Source organism: Macaca mulatta, chromosome 13 (assembly GCF_049350105.2).
Source record: "Macaca mulatta isolate MMU2019108-1 chromosome 13, T2T-MMU8v2.0, whole genome shotgun sequence".
NCBI classification, from domain to species: domain Eukaryota; kingdom Metazoa; phylum Chordata; class Mammalia; order Primates; family Cercopithecidae; genus Macaca; species Macaca mulatta.
Genome location: NC_133418.1, coordinates 5,608,966 through 5,632,063, shown reverse-complemented (window position 1 = coordinate 5,632,063; position 23,098 = coordinate 5,608,966). Strand labels below are relative to the sequence as shown.

Here is a 23,098-nt window from a genome sequence, read left to right as displayed (position 1 = left end):
GAATTCCAAGTCCATCTTATTGTATGATACAAGGTTACTTTTAACATTTTCGTATGCTTTCTTTAGAAGTTTTTATCGTAGGAAGTTAACAAGTACATATCAAAGTATAGAGAACCATGTAACATTCCTCCACACTCCCATCACTCACTTTCAACAAGGATCAACTCAAAGCCAGTCTTGTTTCCTCTCAACATCTGCCCACAACGCCATTACCTCAGGATTATTATTATTATTTTTTGAAATGGAGTCTCGCTCTGTTGCCCAAGCTGGAGTGCAGTGGCACGATCTGGTTCACTGCAACCTCCGCCTCCCGAGTTCAAGCAATTCTCATGCCTCAGCCTCCTGAGTAGCTGGGATTACAGGTGCCTGCCACTACGCCCGGCTAATTTTTGTACTTTCAGTAGAGACGGGGTTTCACCATGTTGGTCAGGCTGATCTCGAACTCCTGACCTTGTGATCCCACCTCAGCCTCCCAAAGTGCTGGAATTACAGGCATGAGCCACCGTGCCCGGCCACCTCAGGATTACTTTTTTTGTTTGTTTGAGACAGGGTCTCGCTTGTCACCCAGGCTGGAGTGCAGTGGTGTAATCTCGGCTCACTGCAAGCTCTGCCTACCGGGTTCACGCCATTCTCCTGTCTCAGCCTCCCGAGTAGCTGGGACTACAGGTTCCCACCACCACGCCCGGCTAATTTTTTGTATTTTTATAGAGATGGGGTTTCACCATGTTAGCCAGGATGGTCTCGATCTCCTGACCTCATGACCCGCCCACCTCGGCCTCCCAAAGTGCTGGGATTACAGGTGTGAGCCACCATGCCCAGCCCACCTCAGGATTACTTTTAAGCAAATCCTCAGACACAGAAAATTTAATCTACAACTACTTCAGTTTGTGTCTCTAAAACATAAGACTCTATTTTTAGACATAACTTCGATATTACTATCATACCTGAAGAAATAGTAATTTCTTAATAGTGCTAGTATCAGTTAGTGCTCAGATTTCAATTTTCTTTTCTTTTCTTTTTTTTTTTTTAGTATTTTGAGATGGAGTCTCACTCTCGCTCAGGCTAGAGTGCAGTGGCGCCTTCTCGGCTCACTGCAATCTCCGCCTCCCTGACTGAAGCGATCCGCCCACCTCAGCCTGCTGAGTGGCTGGGATTACAGATGTGTGCCACCGCTCTAGGCTAATTTTTGTATTTTTTGTAGAGATGGGAGTCTTGCCATGTTGCCCGGGCTGGTCTCGAACTCTGGGGCTCAAGTGATTCTCCTGCCTCAGCCTCCCAAAGTGCTGGGATTACAGACGTGAACCACTGCACCTGGCGTTCAATTTTCTTTAGATATTTTTTATAGATTCTTCAAATCAGAATCTGAACAACGTCCAAACATTGCAATTAGATAAAATGTTAATAATGAAATAATACTTTATTACATTGATGCCCTAACGTATTTAACCATTTTTCTCATTTTTTGAACATAGAAGTTTTTTCCAACTTTATTATAAATCATACGGTGGGGAATATTGGGGAGTATTTGTTTGGAGGTCTAAAGTGTGTTCATAGCTGCAGTGTGAGGTCATTGGGTCTGATTGTAAGAACGTGAGGGCTCACGTCACCATGTTGGAAAGGTATTTAATAGAGAGATATATGGTGAAAAGAAAAGAAGAAAAGAGCTGAAGAAAGGAGAGAGCCAGAGAATGTCTGGGCAGGAACCGAGGTGGCCAGCGGAGAAAGGAAGGCGTCTTCCTGGGCTGCTTCAGTGTGTGCCGACAGCAGGTTTTCCGTTCTAGAGTGGATGGCAGGCAGGAAGTGCTGGACAGATGAGATGGCCCGTGGAGCGGTGACCTGGGATCAGAGCAGGCCTGCCAAATGGGGCCAGGTGGCTGCCCAGCTTCCCTGGAGTGAGGGCTCAGACCCTCCTCCCTGAGATATGCTAATGGGGCTCGGTAGAGAGGGTGCTGCCGGCACCTGAGATCTGCAGCCTTAGAAACTGGCTTTGGGCTTTCTCGAGGGAATGCCTGCTGTGTGGCTCTGACTCAGTCCTGGGACCTCTGCCGGGCAGTGGCGAGGCCACTTCCTGGAGGTCGCCATTTAGCCCTGGGTCATCTTTCATTTCCTGCCTGTGCCAAGGACTTCAAGGCCAGACTGACTAGTGGGAAAACACTAGTCAGTCGTTCAATAATGTTACTATATTCAGCCAGAAATGTGGCCGTGGTGGCGGGTGACGAGGGGATCTCTTAAGCAGTCAGCCGGGCACGGTGGCTCATGCCTGTAATCCCAGCACTTTGGGAGGATCGGTTGAGCTCAGGCGTTCTAGACCGGCCTGGCCAACATGGGGAAGCCCCATCTCTACCCCAAAAAACGCAAAAAATATTAGCACGCCTGTGGTCCCAGCTACTTGGCCGGCTGAGGAGAGCCTAGGGAGGTTGAGGCTGCAGTGAGCCGTGATCATGCCAGTGCACTCCAGCCTGGGCAACAGAGTGAGACCTTGTCTCAAAAATTAATGATAATAAATAAAAAGCCGTCAGTCCAATTCCATACGCGCAGTTGCCGCTGTGGTCTGTGGCCATGCCGCCGTGAACATGCTGAACGTTCTCTCATCTCAGAGGCTGGGCAGGGCCTGGCCTGGTTAGTACTTGCTGGGAGAAAGTTCATGCTGTGTGAGCTGACAGCTAGGTTTTCGTTTTCCTCGTTATACCATCCGTATATTCCTAACTTTCTACAATGAACGTAGATCATTTTTATCATTAGAAGGGGGGAATGTCAATGCCATTATTTTTTAAATAAGCTCTTTTTTTTTTTTTTTTTTAAGACAGAGTCTCGCTCTGTCGCCCAGGCTGGAGTGCAGTGGCCGGATCTCAGCTTACTGCAACCTCCGCCTCCCGGGTTTACGCCATTCTCCTGCCTCAGCCTCCCGAGTAGCTGGGACTACAGGCACCCGCCACCTCGCCCGGTCAGTTTTTTTTATTTTTTAGTAGAGACAGGGTTTCACCATGTTAGCCAGGATGGTCTCGATCTCCTGACCTTGTGATCTGCCCATCTCGGCCTCCCAAAGTGCTGGGGATTATAGGCTTGAGCCACCACACCTGGCCAAAAAATCAGCTCTTGAAATAGATTCACTTCTCCTTACCTTTCCGTGAAAGGGGGAAAATACCTTTCTTCCCTCTGAACAAAGTAGGCAATAGCGCAAATTAAGCAGTTTGTTTCAGATTGCATGGGTGGGCTTGGCCTCTGCGTCCCAGCAGCTGTCCTGTTGCATCTATCCAGGTTGATGTGCAAGAACCCTCTTCCCGGGGAGCCTGCCTTGGGAGTGCATGTGGTCCAGATGACGCCCTCATCCATCACCAAGCTAGCTGTGCATCCCGGGGTCAGTCCCCTGCCACCAGAGTCACATGTCATTATGACGGAAGCTGATACCAGCTGATTGCAGGAGCTGAACTTTTTTCTTCTTCCCTTGACAGTAATTCCAAAGGAAATCCAACGCTCACGCATGGAAAAGTGTCAGGACCAAAGCCCACATCCCACTCAGGGTCGGAAGTTGGAAGGGTGGAGTTTGTCTGCCCTACTCAGTTAGTCATAGGCCCCCCAACAGTATTTGCAAGGACATTGCAAATTTTGTCCTCTGGTTGCATCTGCCACTATTGATGCGAGGACCAGCATGCTTTCCAGAAGCCCGATGCATGAGCCAGGGCGTTCCTCCGTGAATATCCAGCAGGCAAGGGAAGGAGGTGGATGAGGCTGAGCTTCTGCTGGAGGCCCGGCAGCCCCACCTCTTGTTTGTCACTAGCTTCTCTTCCTGGAGGAAGAGGCCAGGGTTGAAGCCCAGGTGCAATAAATCCAGCAGTTCTGAAGTGTGGAGAGGGCTGAGCCTTCCAGCTGGCTGCATCTGTCCCCCAAAATAAAGAGCAAGCGGAGGTAGCAGGCAGGGCCATTATGGGATCCCTGAGTTTCTGCCTGTCGTAACGCTCACTTATTTATTTATTTATTTTGGAACGCAGTTTTGCTCTTGTTGCCCAGGCTGGAGCGCAATGGTGCAATCTCGGCTCATTGCAACCTCTGCCTCAGGTTCAAGTGATTCTCCTGCCTCAGCCTCCTAAGTAGCTGGGATTATAGGCGCATGCCACCACGCACAGCTAATTTTTTTTTCTTTCCTTTTTTTTGAGACAGAGTCTTGCCCTGTCGCCCAGGCTGGAGTGCAGTGGTGTGATCTCGGCTCACTGCAAGCTCTGCCTCCCGGGTTCACGCCATTCTCCTGCCTTAGCCTCCCGAGTAGCTGGGACTACAGGCGCCCACCACCACGCCTGGCTAATTTTTTTTTTGTATTTTTTAGTAACGGGGTTTCACGGTGTTAGCCAGGATGGTCTTGATCTCCTGACCTCATGATCCTTCGGCCTTGGCCTCCCAAAGTGCTGGGATTACAGGCGTGAGCCACCGCACCCAGCCTCGCACTGCTAATTTTTGTGTATTTAGTAGAGATGGTGTTTCACCATATTGACCAGGCTGGTCTTGAACTTCTGACCTCAGGTGATCCACCCCCTTCGGCCTCCCAAAGTGCTGGGATTACAGGCATGAGCCACCGTGCCCGGACAACACTCGCTTATTTTTATTTCATTTTTTTCTTGATTTTAGTCAGGCCCATGTTCTGCTGCCCACGCTGGAGTGCGGTAGTACGATTACAGCTCACCGCAGCCTGCAAGTCGTGGCTCAAGAGGTCCTCTTGCCTCAGCCTCCCGAGTAGTTGGGATCACAGGTGTGCACTACCGTGCTCAGCTAATTTGTATTTTTTTAGAGACAGGGTCTCACTTTGTTGCCCAGGCTGGTCTCGAATTCCTGGCCTCAAGCTATCCTCCTGCCTGGGCCTTCCAAAGTTCTGAGATTATAGACATGAGCCACTGCATCTGGCCTCTCTTATTTTTTATTTATTTATTTTTGAGGCAGAGTTTCACTCTTGTTGCCCAGGCTGGAGTGCAATGGCACAATCTCGGCTCACCACAACCTCCGCCTCCCAGGTTCAAGCAATTCTTCTGCCATAGCCTCCCTAGTAGCTGGGATTATAGGCATGTGCCACCATGCCTAGCTAATTTTGTATTTTTAGTAGAGATGGGGTTTCTCCATGTTGGTCAGGCTGGTCTCGAACTCCCGACCTCAGGTGATCCACCCGCCTCGGCCTCCCGAAGTGCTGGGATTATAGGCGTGAGCCACCGCGCCCGGCCCTCTCATGTTTAAACAAAGGAAAAAAAGAAAGAAAGAAAAAGGCCATAGGTGAAAGCTTTGGTTGCTGTTGGTCTCTGTTGTATTTAGGCATTTTATTCAGACTGATCTGAGTAATTTGGCAAAGGCCCAGTAGCTGATACTTATAAATAACTACACTTGCTGTTTATCCTTTGGCCATCACTTGGGATTCTCAAGGCATTCAGAGACCTTGCCCTCTGGGACCGCTGCCCATAAAATAAATGAGGAGGTTGAGGCGGGAAGAATCTTCCCTTGGGCGTGATGAGGAACAGAAATTCCAAGATGAAGCTGGCCAGAGCTCTGCTCGGAAAGCCCCGTGTGCTGAGCCCAGCTGCCCCCATTTGCTGTCACTGGTTTTGTGGGTTTCCCAGTTGTAGCTGATGTCCTCCCCTTGCTTCCTTCTGCTCCAGTGGGCAGTGAGGGTGGAGGCAGGCACCTGCCCGCTGTCATTGCGGTTGTGGCTGGGGATTACCAGTGTTGACTCTGACTGCTCCCTCATCTCCAATCACAGCTGAGGACTCTGATGGGAACCTCCCTTCATGGGACCCTCAGGGCTGACAGCTGGGGGCTTCCCACTCAGCCAGGCCCGTGCGGCATCTGCTGCCGACGGAGGCTCTGTCCCTCCTTCTCTCCCTCCAGGGTCCTCCAGCATTCTCAGGATAACATCTGACCTCAGCATTGGCTTGGCCGTGGACAAAGGGACCGCCTTGGACCCAGCCTCTCTGTTCTTGATGTGGGGACATGACTCTGACAACAGCCAATTCCGTCACCCAAGGCGTTTGAGCTTTCACCACACACGCCTCCCACCCCCTTTCCTTTTCCCCTTTTCCTCCAGGCTTCCCAGCCCAGGTGCTGCTGTTGGGACCCTGCTTCCTTCCCCAGAGTCAGGGCATTGTCTGTACACGAGGCCCATTCCCTGCCCAGCAGCCAAGCTCAAGGTCACCCTGTGGCACCCTGAAGGACGTGGGAGGGCCTGTGGCTGAGCCAGGGCGAAGCAGCGCTCCCTCCCCGCCGAGCGTGCATTCAGCCTGCAGAAGGGAGTCCTTGCCTCTAACCCTAAACACAGAATTCCTTGAAAGCCAGTCATCCCAGGGCAGAGCAGGCCTATGTCCTTTCTGGCTTTCTCTTGCTCCCGGTCCCATAGTCAAAATTTTCTCAGCAGCAGTGAACTCAGAGGCCAATCCGTCATTCCTCTGGCAGAAACTGCGAGGCCCACGTAGCAGAAGGGAGACGTTGAAACTGTGGGGTCTCTCCCTTGGAGCAGCGGTTAGAAATGTGTTGATCTGAGCCAACAGGGCCTTGTACAATCAATTCTCCCACTAAGAAACTGGCGGGGTGCCCCCTCCAGCAGAATGCCAGAGCCAGCGTCTCCTTAGAGTCCCTGAAGCGCCAGCCTCCTCACCACATGGCCGTTGTCGGGGTTCTGCCAATTCGCAAGGTCCTCCAGACGTTGTTTACATGGGTATTGTCTGTGTTCAGGCTGCTGTGCATGTTCTTGAACCACACGCGTCTTGTTGGGGTCAGTCCATGAAAGTCTCCATGTGACTGGGCACGTGGATAGCGTGGAGCATGCCAGCAGTCCTGGGGTGCACACGTGTTTGTATGTACAAACGAAGGTCTATTTCAGGGCGGTAAACTTCACCACCACGGGAACAAAGCTGCTTTCTCCTCTGAACCTAAATGACTTAGAGAAAAAACATGCAATTTGTAAATTGCCTGGACATTCTCAGAGAGACAGCAGCTTGGCCCAGAGGATAATCTTTGTTTTGTAGCATTCTGTTCCTGGCAGATTATAGTATGACGTCCTTTTTAAAGGAGAAGGAGGAGGAGCAGAAGGAGGAGGTTGGGCTGACTGAAAAACTGGAAAACTTTTTATCTAGGGTGGCAACGTTAAGTACTTTCTGAAATGTTCTTTGCATGCATTTGGGCCGTTAAAAAGAAAAACAAACGTGAACTACGTTTTCATTTCCTGGAATCCATGTTACTTATCTTTGGGATGCGGTCTAGAGAGAGCAAGCAAAGATGGTGGTCACAAAATGCACAGGACGTAGGAGAATCCTACCCCAAACCCAGGCTCTCTGGGGATGACCGGGAGCTCAGGAACGGTGACAAAAGTCCAGCCAACCTCCTATAAAATAACTTCTGAAGCACTTCCTACCAGAGGCCCTACAACCATACGAAACATTGCAACAACTCATTTTGCAGAGACCTGGAATCTTGTAGGTCAAAGTGATCTACCAGGTCAGCGGTCCCCGAGGCAGGGCTCATCTCCACACCAGTGCTGATTTTGAGAGCTCCTGTTAGGAGAAAGAGGCCCGAGGGGGTAGCATGAATGGGCATACGGTCACGGCCACAGCCGCGTGGCTGGTCTGAGCATGCCTCCATCCCTGGAATCTGGGACACTTGCGGCTCACGTGGTTTTTGAAGAATCCTCTATGGAACTCCTGTTTGGTATTTCCTTCCCAGAATGTCTTCATCCCGGGCCCCTTTCTGTTATTTTCCCGTCTTCTCAGGTGTCCCCTTTGTGTCTGAAAAACATAGGGCAGAGCAGAAACGCCCTGTGTAACCGGATCTCGAGACGCTGGCCTCGTAGGGGTAATCCTGCCCGCCCCTTGCAGCTGGAGGAACCCGAGGCTAAGACACCCACTCCTGGCCTCACTCCTCACCTTTCCACACCCCTGGCAAATATCCCACCTTCCCCTGTGGCCAAATGGAAAGGGCAGACTGCACTGCCCTACCGTGTTTTGTTTGTTTGTTCGAGACGGAGTCTTGCCCTGTTGCCCAGGCTGGAGTGCAGTGGCTCGATCTTGGCTCACTGTAACCTCTGCCTCCCAGGTTCAAGTAATTCTCCTGTCTCAGCTTCCCGAGTAGCTGGGATTACAGGTGCACGCCACCATGCCTGGCTAATTTTTGTATTTTTAGTAGAGACAGGGTTTCACCATATTGGCCAGGCTCGTCTTGAACTCCTGACTTCGTGATCCACCCGCCTTTGCCTCCCAAAGTGCTGGGATTACGGGCGTGAGCCACAGCATCCAGCTATCTGCCGTGTATTTTAAACGCTGTGAGGTGTGTTCATGCAACATGCAAGAAGAGCAGGTGATTCTGATGCTCACCTGGGTTCTTTTCCTTCTGACAGATCCGTGCATTGAGGGCTCGAAAAGCACATTTGTCTCTAGTGTTACAGATTTGCTTCCCAACAGCCAGTGAAGCTGGGTAGTGACAGCCTCCCGCGGTGACGAGACAAGTGTGCCGGCACAGAGGCCTCCCCTAACCTCAGTCCTCTGCCCCCAGCTCCCCGCCGGCCCAACAGCTGTCCTTCCTGCACAGCGGCCTCCTGAGCACCCTCTACCTGCACATGCCTGACTGCCCGGCGCCCCTGCTCCGGTGGCTGTTCCAGGTGAGGACGCGGGCCTGCCACTAGGTGGCGGGAGCGCTGCAGTCTGGTGGCCTGGCAGGCCCGCACGCCGAGGGGTGGGCACTTCACCTCTTGCCTTAGGTGCTCCTGGGCTGGGCTCAGGCTGGGTGGGAGGAGGGAGGAGAGCTGATTGGGCATCGATCCCCACCATAGTGCTAAGAATGCCAAGGTCAGGGAGGTGCAGGGGGTTCGCCTGTGGTCTCCCAGAGCGGCGAGCACTGGGAGCCTCTGCTTCCCTCGAGGATGTGTCTCTGGGTGCTGCCTGTGCCCTCAGCGTGGCTTTCCTGAGGGACCTGGTGTACCCAGTGGACTTACTGTCTAACCTCTCAATGAACGGGTCCAAGCCCCTCAACAAGTGCTTCCTATACGACAAAGCTAATTTCTTCACCAGCGGTCACAGGTCCCTCATCCCATAAGCAGCGGGAGGGCCGCTCAGGGCCCACGGCAGTCCTGCAGCGCCTGAAGTGTGGGCCCTCGTGGGTTTGGAGCCGAGGGTGCTCGGGTGTTAGAGCGCGTGCTTCCCGTATACAGTCGTAGGTTGGCTGGGAAAGCCTGGAACGGCTGCCCTGACTGCCCCGTTTTTTTCCTCCTGGTTGCTGCTAGAACGTTTTGCCATAGGGGAACGTGCATTTTGCCCAGGGCTTGACACCTTTGCACAGAGACAGGCAGTGAGAAGCCAGCAGGGATAGCCCAGGAGCCAGCCACTGTGATCTGAATGCCAGGCATGAGGATGCTGTCCTGGCCTTGGCCCCACCCGGAATCATCCCTATCTGGGGACAGGCGGGTCACAAGTTCCAGCTGGTCCCATTCCTGCCAGTTGGAGCCTGGACCCCAGCTGTAAATCAGAGCCATCATGTGGGGTGGATTATTCCAGGAGCGGCTCGGCCTCGGCAGGCTGGCTACAGTCCAGAGAGAGCCCTCCCGCTCTCCCTTCGTGCTCTGGGTCCTTCACCTTGCTCCTCCCTACCCCGGAGGAGGAAGACATGCAGCTTCTGGGGCCCTGGTGTGTAGCTGCTAACCTTGCCAGCCCCCAGTCCCCCACCCAAGGCCCAGAAGGAGCAGTGGGTGAGTAACGGGGAACAGTGGGGCCATTATTCCCCACGCTGGCCGCTGCAGCCCCTGCTCCTTGCACAGTGTATGACGGAACACACAATTGAGCATTGGGAGCCACAAAGGACCCATCTGAGATGGCGCCCACAGAGGGGCCCTGCGTGACCCTGACACGGCGTGGAGTGCCTTCCCGGGGGCGTGTCGGTTGCCTCTGGGTTCAGAGACCCCCATCCTGGGAGGCACAGGCGAGCCCTCCCCTGTCTCTTTCCCCATCTCCATCATGCTGGGAGGGGGCTGGAGGGGAGAGGAATTCAGGACCCAGCCCTGAGGTCAGACAGACAGACAGACCTGGTGTGAGTTCTGGCCCTGCCACCTACTCCTGTGTTGCCATGGATGTGTTTCTTAGCATCAGCTCTGTGCCTCGGAGCCAGGCCCGAGGGGCCCATGTGGAGGGAAGTAGGACATCCCGTGAGCTGCCTTGTCCTGGTGCCCTTGCAGAGCTCTGCTCTGGGCCTGGGTGTCCTGCAAGGCACGCTGTTAGTGCAGAGTCCAGTTCACATTTTGCAAGAAGGAGAAACAAGATCTCCCACCCCCCATGGCTGAATCTAGATCCATGAAAGGGGCATCCTGGCTTTGGGGGGCCTTCTGGGCAGTGTCCTCAGGGGACTTACAACCTCGAGCAGTTACTGGGGGCTGTGGTTGTGGGAGGCAGAAAACCCATGAGGGCTCCTTCCTCAGGTGCGAGGGTGGTTCCTGAGGTCCCGGGGTGGGGGCGTGCTGGGCCCCAGGAGGAGCTGGACCCAGGGATGGGGAAGGGTTGGGATCCCAGGACTGGCCTCTGCTGCTGTCTCACCACAGGCTCCATGGCCAAGTAAGGCCAGACCCTGTTCCCAAATCTGGTTCCTTAGGAAGGAGAATCTGGTTAGGCTAAGAGGGGTTAAGTGGTCCCCTTATCCAGTCAAAGGCAGCTAGGGAAGTGGGGTCCCAGGGCTGCCGGGGCCACGCCTGTACCTGGGGTCCCTACTGAACCAGGGTGGGGTGAGGTGGTCAGACTGCTCCAACCCTGCTCCTTCGACGTTCTTGGAAAGGACAGCCTGAGTTCTCTCAGGGATTCGGTCCCGTGTACTCCTCCCAGGGGCTTTAATAGGGTGTGCATGGGACTGGCTGAGCTGTGCCCTCGTGTGGGCCAGCCTTGCCGGGAGAGAGAACATCAGCAGGAGGTGTACACCCTCAATGAACGTGTGTTCTTATTGGGAGAGACTCAAGCGTTCAGCCAAGAAAATGTAAGAGGTTATGGCAGGAGGAGAAAGGCAGAGTTCTAGATGCCAAGCAGGAGGTGTCCACACAGGCTTCCTGGGGGCGGGCTTGGGAACCACCCTGTGAGGGGGGAGAGCGTGTGGCCCTAGGCAGTCCCGCTGGGCTCTGGAGCCTGGTGACCTTAGAGTTGACCCAGTTGGGGCGAGGTCTCCAGCCTTGGCCAGTTATCACACAGACACTTGGTGAGGGCTGTGACCCCGGACTAGGCGCTCCCTCCATGGTCAAGGCTCAGAGAGGGCCCTGGGCTCAGGGCCCTGGCAGCAACAGTGCCCAGCGTCCGGGGGAACAAGAGCCTCAGTCCTGAAAGGAGATGTGCCCACAGTGCCCACAAGGCAGACTTCCCTGGGTACTGGGGAGGAACGATGTCGCGCACAGCGTGGCGGTCACGGTCAGGAGCTTGCTGAGTGCCCCTAGACCAGGTGGCACCTGTGGGCTGCTGCTGTCCCATTGCTCGTTCCCTCGTCAGCCTCTCTGCATGTTCCCAGACCCCAGCTTCTGACCATCAGGCTCCAGGAACATTCAGATAAGGATCCCAGAAATGACCACCCCACCCTTGTTTGAGGACCTGTGTTTGGTACCTTGGAAGGACCTTCCAACCTGGTGGTCTCAGATGACAGTGAGTTAAGGCGCTGACCTGGAAATGATTCATGGATCACGGAGAAGGCCCACCCTGTGATTGTCCTGCCGCCTGTGATCAGTGCAGGCTTTCTGTCCCTTACACGGGGCCCTGCCCTGGAGGGCCATGGCTGTGACCACAGGGAGCGAGGGGCAGGGGGACCAAGACCCCCATGCCAGGAGGTGGACGGAGTAGGAGGTTTCAGGTGACACAGACCTGGGTGTCTGGGCCTGGGTGCTGGCTTTGCTGCTCACAGGCTGTGTGACTCTGGGGAAGTCGTTTGACCTCTTTGAGCTTGGTTTTCCATCTTTCAATTGGCAACAGTGACAGTGTCCTTCTACCTCATGGACTTACGAGGATTAAATGGGATTTATTTAATGTGACGTCGTAGAAGTTGCTACTATTGCTTTTTAGGAATGACCCAGCTAACCAGTTTTTTTGTTTTTGTTTTTTTTTTCCACCTAGCTGCTGACTTGGCCTCCAGAAACATCTTTGGGAGCCTTCGGTCTTCTGTGGGATCTCAGTGTGGATGGAATCTTCCTTCAGCCGGGTCAGTACTGGGATGCAGGGTGGAGACTGGTGCGCTGAGCTCCCACGACTCTTAGTGCCTGGAGCCCAGCTGCAGGGGAGATGCTGGTGGGACGTTGCATCACTAGGGTGTGGCGGCATCAGGCCATCTTTGGCTCAGCCTCCAGCATTAGTAAAAAGCTGAACAAACAGGCCCCTTGGCACCTTGAACTGGCCTCAGATCTCAGTCCCTGTGGCCACGGCCAGGCTGACCTCACTGCTCTTGGGATGCCAGAGCAGTCCAGGACAGTGGGTTCAGACTGAGACAGGCTCTAGGTCTGAGGGGACAGCTTGCTCCCAAGTCCTTCCTGAAAGCGCTGGTTAGCTTGGGAGGGTTCCAGGAACATCCGCATCAAATCAGGCTGCTCCTTGGGTTGGAGTCACCGAAGGGAAGAGTCTGAAGCTGTCTCCCTTGCTGACAGCCTTCCTTGGCTGATAGGACATCCACAGTGCCCTGAGTTTGGTCTGGGTGGGAATGAGAGCCTCAAGCTGGTGCCTTGGTTGTGGCATTTAGGTGGTGTATTTAATTCCTCTTTATAATGCTTTCAGATGTTTAGAGTTCCACAGAAGGAATTAATTTCCCTCCTAGTGGCTGCACCCTCCCTAGACTGTCATCATTTGGTACCTGAACCTAGACACTTCGGCACCAAAAAATATCATGTAACCAGTTGAAAGCTGCTTAGGCAGACAGTGAGAGGGACTCCCAGGTGGTCAGACCCAGCCTCTGCCCCAGCTGTAGGCTGCGCACCCCAGAGCAAGAAAGCACATGGCCCTGAAGGCTAAGGCTCTAGACGAGGATGTACCATGAACCCCCAGCCCTTTGAGTTTCTCCTTTTGTGCCTCTTCTGCTTCAGGAGTTGGCTGAGCTGGGACCATCTGTCAAATTAGAGCATTCCAGACTCCTCCGCCCCGCTCTCCATGGAGCCCTCTAACCGAGGTCTTCTGAATAGCACCAGTCTCAACACCCTCTCCCTTTTCATAACCTCTGCCCCTGTAGCCCCCGATGCCCTTTGGAGCCCCAGGGGCCGCCTCTGCGACATGCCTGCCCTTTAGGCGAACAGAGGCCTCCCTTGTCCTGCTCCCTGCAGTGGTATGTGTCTCCTCCTCTGAGGCTGAGGGGACACCCCACTCTCCTTTGCTTCTTGCCACGTTGTCTCTGTTGCGCTCCCCATTAGGAGGGGTCAGAAACAAGCTCTTGAGCCCCCTGTCAGCTCAGCTCTGGTTCTTCCAACTCCAGAGGATCTCCCGTGGACACTACCTGAGAGCCCAGCCTGGGATTCTGTTTCCCTGCCCAGGGGACCAGGGACTGGCCTAGAGAAGTCCATGCCTGGGGTCAGGATCACAACTGGTGTGGGGAAGTGAGAGGCCCGGTCCGTTAGAGAACTGAAGGCAGGGACTAGAGCAGATGGTTGCATACCCAGGTTCTTACCACGTCATTCACAAAGCTAAGAGGCAGAAGCAATCCAAGTGTCCATCCGTGAATGGATAAACAAAATGTGGTACGTGCATACAGTGGAATATTATTTGGCCTTAAAAAGGAAGGAAATTCTTTGAATGTCCATGATGCATTATTTTAAAAAAAGAGAAGGAAATTCTGACACATGATACAAAATGGATGAACGTTGAAAACATTATGCTGAGTGAAATAACATACAAAAGAACAAACATGTATATGAGGTACCCAGGGTAGTCAAATTCGTAGAGACAGAAAGTGGAATGGTGATTACCGGGGGCTAGGGGAAGGAGAGAGTGGGGAGTTACTGTTTAATGGGTACAGAGTTTCAGTTTTGCAAGAAAAAAGAGTTCTAGAGATGGATGGTGGTGGTGATTGTACCACAGTGTGAATGTACTTGCTACCACTGAACTGTGCACTTAGAAATGGTTAAGGTGGTAAACTTTATGTTATGTGTATTTTACCACAACTGAAAAAAAAAAAAAAGCTAGGTCAAGAGCAAAAGGGCCAGGTGCCCAGAGAGAATCTGTCAGAAGTCAGGACTAAAGATCAACTGCCATTTCAGGAAGCATTTCTAAGGTTAAATCAGATCCAGGATTGATGCAGAAGGAAGTCATGCTCCTCAGGATTTCACTAATAGCCTGGGGCTCTTGAGTGTCTGAGAGGACGGCAGGCCTCTGGCGCACAGAGCTCAAGGTAGACTGGGGCTGTCTCCCTTGCCACGTATCTATGATTCGTGTGTGCGCGTGCACGTGCGTGTGTGTTCAAGTCGCTTCTCATACGTAAGCAGGAGATTTGTTTGTGTGTAAACTCCCATCCTTTCCTGGAGCTTGTGGTGACCAGCAGTTCTTTCCAGACTGTCCTAGGGAGAGTCTTACGCCATTGCCTTTATCCCCACCTACTGAGTAAGGGAAGAGCTGAGGGGACCAGGACTTAAGAGTATTGACAGCCAGGCGCGGTGGCACAAGCCTGTAATCCCAGCACTTTGGGAGGCCGAGACTGGCGGATCACAAGGTCAGGAGATCGAGACCATCCTGGCTAACACGGTGAAACCCCGTCTCTACTAAAAATACAAAAAATTAGCCGGGCATGGTGGTGGCGCCTGTAGTCCCAGCTACTCGGGAGGCTGAGGCAGGGGAATGGTGTGAACCCGGGAGGCGGAGCTTGCAGTGAGCCAAGATCATGCCACTGCACTCCAGCCTGGGTGACAGAGCCAGACTCCGTCTCACAAAAAAAAAAAAAAAAAAGTATTGACTATTATGGGTGTGCTCCAGTGACTGAGGCTGAGGGCCCGAGTGGCCCAGGGCTCCCGTGTGCTGGGGCGGGGGGTGACGGGGAATTGTATTCCTGGATAGGGAAGCAACACATGTGCATGTCAGCTGTGCAGAGCGTGGTGCACTCAGAGAGGGGATGCTCTGGCACGTCGCCACGCCTCAGTGCAGTGAGTGTTCGTTCATTTATTCAGCTAAGACGTTGAGCACCTCCTTCCTCAAGCGCTTCGCTGGATGGCAGAGAGAGGAGCGGGGATGAGTAAAGCACGGGCCTCTTCTTAGGAGGCTGATAGGTGGGAGGGGATTAAATGAGCAGTGACCATCAGAGCCAGAAAGGAGGCAATGGAAAGAGGAACTACCTGTAGGCAGGTGGGTTTGGGGTGTGGGGAGGCAGGAACCAGGAAGTTCTTTGTAGAAGATGAGACAGTTGAGCCATCTGTGCCAGAAAGCAGGGACTGCAAACTCAGTTGCCTGTGGGGACCGAGTGAGCAAAGTCTGAGAGCTCCTGCCCGGTGTAAAAGGACTGTCTGCATCAGGTTTGGTGCAGGTAAACACAGGTCTGGTGTTCCCAAACCTCTTCATTTTCAAGAGAAGCCACATTTTAGTTAGGTTGTATTTTGACTGTTTGATAACAAACACCAAGAGCAGTTTGTTACCTCACATGACAAGGAGTTCAGAGGCAGGTGATTCGGTCACACGTTCAGTAGATGTGCAGTCTGAGGACTCTGGATTCTGCGTGTGCCTTCTCACTACCTCCTCTCCGGGTTACAGAATGGCTGCTGCAGCTCCCAGCACCATTGTGTTCTCAGGAGACAAGAGTGTTGAGGGCAGCAGAGGAAAGGATGGGACGTACGAGGTCGCTGCTTCTCATACTTTCCTCTCTTTTTATCAGAACAGTTTTTCCATTTTGTTTCATTAGAACTGGGTCACGGGCTTTCGAGTCACTTGCCATGTTGTTTGTCCTTTGAACATCACGGCTGTGTCTGAGGAATTTCCAGCCTCATGAATCCTATCCCTTTAGGGTGGAATGCATGAGATTTACTCTTCCAGTCTTTTTTTTTTTTTTTTTTTTTTTTGAGATGGAGTCTCGCTCTGTCACCTAGGCTGGAGTGCAGTGGCGCAATCTCGGCTCACTGCAACCTCTGCCTCCAGAGTTCAAGTGATTCTCTTGCCTCAACTTCCTGAGTAGCTGGGACTACAGGCACACGCCACCATGCGCGGCTAATTTTTGTATTTTTAGTAGAGATGGGGCTTCACCATATTGGCCAGGATGGTCTCTATCTTCTGACCTTGTGATCCACCAGCCCTGGCCTCCCAAAGTGCTGGAATTACAGGTGTGAGCCGCTGCGCCCAGCCAAGGTTTATTTTTCTAGTCTCTTTTAAGATACTTGAATTTTTAGTTTTCAAATTTCCATTTAGTCCTTTTTTTTTTTTTTTTTTTTTGAGACAGGATCTTGCTCTGTCCTTCAGGCTGGAGTGCAGTGGCACAATCATGGCTCACTGCAGCCTTAACTTCCTAGGCTGAAATGATCCTCCCACCTCAGCCTCCCAAGGTGTCTGGGACTACAGGTGCACACCGCCATGCCCAGCCAATTTATTTTTATTTTTTGTTGAGACAGGGTCTCCCTATATTGCCCAATTGCCCAAGCTGGTCTCAAACTCCTGGGTTCAAGGAATTCTCCCACCTTGGCCTCCCAAAGTGCTGGGATTATAGGTGTGAGCCACCACACCTGGCCCTTTATTTCTTTTAATAGTTTCTGTTTCTCTCCTGGGATTTCCTATTTGTTTATTGAGTATGAGCAAACTTTCTTTTAACACCTTGGACATAGCCATAATAGCTGCTTTGAAAATCCTTGTCTGTAATTCTAACATCTGGATCATCTAAGTCATTACATGGAATGTTTAGTATGAGAGTGAATGCTTGTTTAGAATAAGTAGAGAAATCATCCCAAATACTTAGGCCTTGGGAGGTTCAAGTCGCTTTCCACTGAGCTCAGGATTTTTTCTTATAGCAATGCTTGTTCATTGCAACCTGACTTCGCTTCCCATCCTGGAGCACTCACGGAGGCACATGCCGGTGAGGGACCCCGGAACCTAAGCTTAATTAGCTTGATGGTTAACTGGCTTCTGGCATATAATAAACCTGTTTTCTGCTGAAGTAGCAAGCTCCTGTTTCTGTTGCCTGCGACTCAGAGCTCTGACTGCTCAAATAACCACCTTAGGCCAGTCTCAGCAAAGGTGAGTGGAATGCCATTGTTCTTCCGCTGGGGTGGACCCATTTTCCTTGAGCAGACACCGGAACAAAACCAGAGTTCCCTTACCAAGGAAGAAGGGAGGCGTGGCTCTTGGATAGGCACCACAGACTGCCACGGCCGGGATATGGATGTTTTATTTTTGTTGTTTTTTGTTTGTTTTGAGATGGAATTTCACTCTTATTGCCCAGGCTGGAGTGCAATGGCATGATCTCGGCTCACTGCAGCCTTTGCCTCCCGGGTTCAAGCAATTCTCCTGCTTCAGCCTCCCAAGTAGCTGGGATTACAGGCGCCCACCATGCCTGGCTAATTTCTTCTGTATTTTTAGTAGAGACAGGTTTTCACCGTGTTGGCCAGGCTGGTCTCGAACTCCTGGCCTCAGGTGATCTACCGCCTCAGCCTCCCAAAGTGCTGGGATTACAGACGTGAGCCACCACGCCCAGCCGGGATATAGATGTTTATGTGAGATGTCCTCTTGATAACTAACTCAGTTAAGAAAAAACCACTGCGAACCCACCTGCAGACTCCGTCCAATGACAGACCACTGATCTGCAGCCTTTGGGCAGAGTATCAGGGTGTGCAGGGATGCACGGGAAGCAGGGAGCAGTGCGAACAAAGACAAGGAGGCGGAAGGGTGGAGCTTTCCCTCAAGGGAGCAGAGGAGGAGATAAGACTGGAGGTCTTGAAGGCCAGGTCTTGAAGGACAGTGGGTGCCATTGCGGGCACCGTGGAGCTTTATTAATATTTGGCAAGACCAGGATGGAATGGTTGGTTGTTTTAAAGATACAATTCACATACCATACAACTCACCCTTTTAAAATGTAAGATTCCATGGTTTTTAGTATACTGAGTTGTTGAATCACCACTGTCTACTTCCACAACATTTTCATCTCCCCAAAAAGAAACCTCTTAAAATGTGGTATATCCATAAAATGGAATACTGTTCAGCCATAAAAAAATGAAGGAGTGACATGCGCTGTAACATGCATGAACCTTGAAAGCACTGATAAGAAAAAAGGATACGAAAGGTCACGTAGTATATGATTCCACTTACACGAAATGTCCAGAAGAGGCAAATCCACAGAGACCAAAAGTAGATGAGTAGTTGCCAGGAGATAGGGGAAGAAGGAATGGGGAGTGACTGCTGATGGATAAGGGGTCTCTTTTTTACCAGATATGTGGTTTGCAAATGTTTTCTCTCATTCTGTGGGTTTTCTTTGCAATCTCTTGATAATGTCCTTTGATGTACAAAATTGTAAAATTTTGATGAAGTCCAATATATCTATTTTTTTCTTTTGTGGTGTCAAACTTAAAGACATCATTGTCTAATCTCAGGTCATGAAAATTTTCATCTGTGGTTTCTTCTAAGAGTTTTGTTGTTTTAGCTCATAAATTTAGGTCTTTGATCTATTTTGAGTTCATTTTCGTATGTGGTTTGAGATAGGAGTCTAGCTTGGTTCTTTCGTGTATGGATATCCAGTTGTCTCAGCACCATTTATTGAAAAGACTGTTCTTTCCTCATTGAATTCTGTTGGCGCCCTTGTTGAAAATCATTTGACCATAAATGTAAGGGTTTATTTTTGAACTCTCAATTTTATTCCATTGGTTTATATGTCTACTCTTATGCTAGTACCCTAAATTTTTTATTACTATAGCTTATAGTAAGTGTTAAAGTTGGGAAGTGTGAGTCCTCTAACTATGGCCAGGCACAGTGGCTCATGCCTGTAATCCCAGCACTTTGGGAGGCCAAGGCAGGTGGATCACGAGGTCGGGAGATCGAGACCATCCTGGCTAACACAATGAAACCCCGTCTCTACTAAAACACACACACACACACACACAAATTAGCCGGGCGTAGTGGTGAGCGCCTGTAGTCCCAGCTACTCAGGAGGCTGAGGCAGGAAAATGGCGTGAACCCGGGAGGTGGAGCTTTCAGTGAGTTGAGATTGTGCCACTGCCCTCCAACCTGGGCGACAGAGCAAGACTCCATCTTAAAAAAAAAAAAAAAAAAAAAAAAAAAAAAATTTGTTTTGGCTGTTTGGTGTCCCTTGCATTTCCATATGAATTTTAGGACCAGCTTGTCAATTTCTGCAACATTGAAAACTGGGATTTTAATAGTGATTGTCTTGGATCTACAGATAACTTTTGGGTACTATTGCTATCTGAATAATAGTAAGTCTTCCTATCCATGAATATAGGATGTCTTTCCGTTTATTTAGATCCTCTGTAATTTCTTTCAACACTGTGTTGTAATTTTCAGTGTACGTGTCTTACATTTCTTTGGTCAAATCTGTTCCTAAGTATTTTATTCTTTTGGTATAAGTAGGGATGTTTTCTTAATTCCTTTCCAAATTGTCCGTTGCTCGTGTGTAGAAATACAGATTTTTATATTAACCTGCTGAACTTAATAGCTGTGATAATTTTTTTGTGGTAGAATGGGGTTTTGAAAGCAAACATACTCTTGTGCAACTAATTGGTTAAGAGAAATGACCTCATGTTTCTTTAACAAAAATGCTTTGGCCGAGCCGGTATATGACTGGCCATTAACCTAGCACCCGTCTTAAAGCAATGCCTTAGGAAAAGGAGCTCTATCAGCGAGATCAAAACGCTGTCGAAAGGAGCAGAGTTCGCGTAGGTTCTTTCCCATTTGCTTCCAAGACAATTGTCCATTTTTACCTACCCATTCCATTCTCTGTTGGCTTCTATAATATTTGTGTAGGAGGAGGGGGACATAATAAAATAGAATGACCCTGGCCAGTACATTCTTTGGATATTTTGAAAGTGGGCGAGACGTTCAGCTCCAAGAACAAAATTCATTTCACGTTCTTGAGCAGGGTCTTAGGACACTTTGTTCTTCCTCACTTGATCACACTTTTCCCTTTGTTCCTCGGGCTCTGGCATCGTAGCCACTGGGGCCTTGGGCTTCTGTACAGGCCCTATTTTGTGGGTTACTTTTTTTTTCTGCCGTGGCCTGTTGCATTCTCTTTCCTTCATCTCTCCCTTCCTTTCTTTATTCCTCCTTCCCACTCCTCCTCTCAGAAAGCGTTCGTAAAGTTGTTTCTTGTAAAAAGAATAAAATGGAAACAAGATGGCCAGCAATCTTACCACCCAGGTAACCCCTGTTGTTATTTTTTAAAGTATTCTATGTACCAAGTTTAGAAAATTTAAATTTAAATACTAGAGAAAGATGCAAAATAAAGAGTGAAAGTCTTCTTCCCAGCCACTCCCCACAGCCACTTCCTCCTCCCAAGTACTCGTTAGTAACAGTTTCTTGTGATTATTTCCGGGAACAAATTAATGCACAATCCACGTTTCATCTATATTTTTATGTTTATACATGTATACCGTATTTCTTTTTTGTGTTTTTGAGACAGAGTCTCGCTCTGTTGCCCAGGCTGGAGTGCAGTGGCGCCATCTCGGCTCACTGCAAGCTCTGCCTCCCGGGTTCACGCCAATCTCCTGCCTCAGCCTCCCGAGTAGCTGGGACTACAGGCACCCACCACCACGCCCGGCTAATTTCTTGGATTTTTAGTAGAGACGGGGTTTCACCATGTTAGCCAGGATGGTCACGATCTCCTGACCTCGTGATCTGCCCGTCTCAGCCTCCCAAAGTGCTGGGATTACAGGCATGAGCCACCGCGCCCATCCTATACTGTATTTCTTTTGCCACATTAGTATCCATCTGAAATGACCTCCAGTACTGATTGCTCTTCCCAGAGTTTCCCAGTTCTCTCCACTGATGTCTGGAGAGGCCCCAGCCTGCACAAGGCAGGCCACGTGGGGCTTTCTAGACCAGGAGTCTTCCGAGTGGGGGGTCCTGGAGGTGCGATGAGCCACTGGGATTCAAAAACAAAAAATTAATACGTATTTCTTTTTTTTTTTTTTTTGAGGCAGAGCCTTGCTCTGTCGCCCAGGCTGGAGTGCAGTGGCGCGATCTCGGCTCACTGCCAGCTCTGCCTCCCGGGTTCACGCCATTCTCCTGCCTCAGCCTCCCGAGTAGCTGGTACTACAGGCGCCCGCCACCTCGCCCAGCTAGTTTTTTGTATTTTTAGTAGAGACGGGATTTCACCGTGTTAGCCAGGATGGTCTCGATCTCCTGACCTCGTGATCCGCCCGTCTCGGCCTCCCAAAGTGCTGGGATTACAGGCTTGAGCCACCGCGCCCGGCCAAAATTGGTACATGTTTCTAATCCTTCTTTAAAAAAAAACTTAATTGAGACGTAACTGAATACATTAACCTGCAGACATTTGAAGTGTATAATGTATACGTTTGACTTACATATGTGCCTATAAAACCATTGCCACGAGCTAGTAAATATATTCCATGGCCCCCAAAAGTTTCCCTGTGCCTCTTCGTGATTGATCTCTCTTGTCTGTAGGAAACCACTGATCTGCTGTCTGTCACTACAGATTAGTTTGTGTTCTCTGGAATTTTATGTAAATGGAATTACGCAGTAGGTACTCTTTGTGGGCTGTGGGTGGGGAGGGTCTGGCACATTTCACACGGAATAATTATTTTGAAATTTAAGCAGTCTTTAGTCTGTCTATCAGGTTGACAGTCTCTGTTCTTCCCCGTCTTATTAGGAGGTGTCCTTGCCTCACCCAATCTGCCTTTCTTGTGGTTAGCAGGACAGCTTCCTGCTGCATCAGAGCCGCCGGAGTGGAGGCCCCACAACCTTGTCACCTGCAGGTTGCGTCTTCCGTGATGGTGGCAGCAGCAGCAGCTGCCCACATGTGTGGAGCACTTGAGTGCCTGGGCCCTGGACCCCATGCCATTCTCATGCTGGGTGCCCTTCACTCCCTGATTCCGCAGGGCTAGTCCCATTGTCCTCAGGCCCAGAGCGGCGGGCTGGGATCTAGATCTGCCACACCAGCTGCACTCGGTCCCCGTGCTGGTGCTGTGAGAATGGGGTCTAGACCCAAATGGGCGGGAAAACACTTGAAGGACTACCCAGGAGACCTCAGGGCCCAGCTCCCTTGGAGCGCTGTCATGTGCTTGGCGTAGCCCTTTCACAGTCTCCAATTAGAATTTGATAACAGTAATTCAGCGTTATAATCTGTTTTTTAAAAACATACTATTCTTGGATATGATAATAAAAGCAGTTTAATTGAAAATAATAGGTAACATTTCCAGAGAGCTTAATTTGTGCTAGGGTCTGTCTCATTTAATCACCACAACAACCCTACAAGTAGATACTATTATTGTCTCATTTTACAGGTAGTTGGGGGCTGGAAAGCCTGCCCAAGCTCCTACTGTGTGTGCAATGTGTGCCCTCTCCTCTGCGGCCAGCCGGCCCTTGTCCAGCTCATTGTACCTCACCCCCTCTGACTATCTGTGCTGTGACCCTCCTGCGTGTCTTTTCTTCCATCTTCCTTCTGCCACAGGGCCTTTGCATGTGCCAGCCTCTCCACCTGGGACACTCTCCTCCTCCCTGCAGCAGCCCCCTGACTTTGCCTTTGTTTTTTTGTTTGTTCATTTGTTTGTTTTGTTTTGTTTTGAGACAGAGTCTCGCTCTGTCGCCCAGGCTAGAGTGCAGTGGCGCGATCTCGGCTCACTGCAAGCTCTGCCTCCCGGGTTCACGCCATTCTCCTGCCTCAGCCTCCCAAGTAGCTGGGACTACGGGTGCCCACCCCCACGCCCGGCTAATTTTTTGTATTTTTAGTAGAGACCGGGTTTCACTGTGATAGCCAGAATGGTCTCCATCTCCTGACCTCATATCTGCCCACTTTGGCCTCCCAAAGTGCTGGGATTACAGGCGTGAGCCACCGTGCCTGGCCTTGTTTTTTTTTGTTTTGTTTTGTTTTGTTTTTTTTGAGACGGAGTCTCACTCTGTTGCCCAAGCTGGAGTGCAGTGGCACGATCTTGGCTCTCTGCAACTTCTGCCTCCTGGGTTCCCGCCATTCTCCTGCCTCAGCCTCCTGCGTAGCTGGGATT

General features: G+C 50.9%; 1 protein-coding gene across 7 annotated transcripts in view; it reads left to right on the top strand.

Moving 5' to 3' along the window:
- Positions 1 to 23,098, top strand: part of FAM178B (family with sequence similarity 178 member B) — a 122,767-nt gene that overhangs the window by 35,288 nt on the left and 64,381 nt on the right. For all 7 annotated transcript variants that reach the window (XM_028832190.2, XM_028832188.2, XM_077958812.1 and 4 more), the window contains 2 exons: positions 8,515 to 8,620; positions 12,087 to 12,171. In XM_028832190.2, coding sequence (XP_028688023.2) covers positions 8,515 to 8,620; positions 12,087 to 12,171 — 191 coding nt within the window. The remainder of the gene's footprint in view (positions 1 to 8,514; positions 8,621 to 12,086; positions 12,172 to 23,098) is intronic.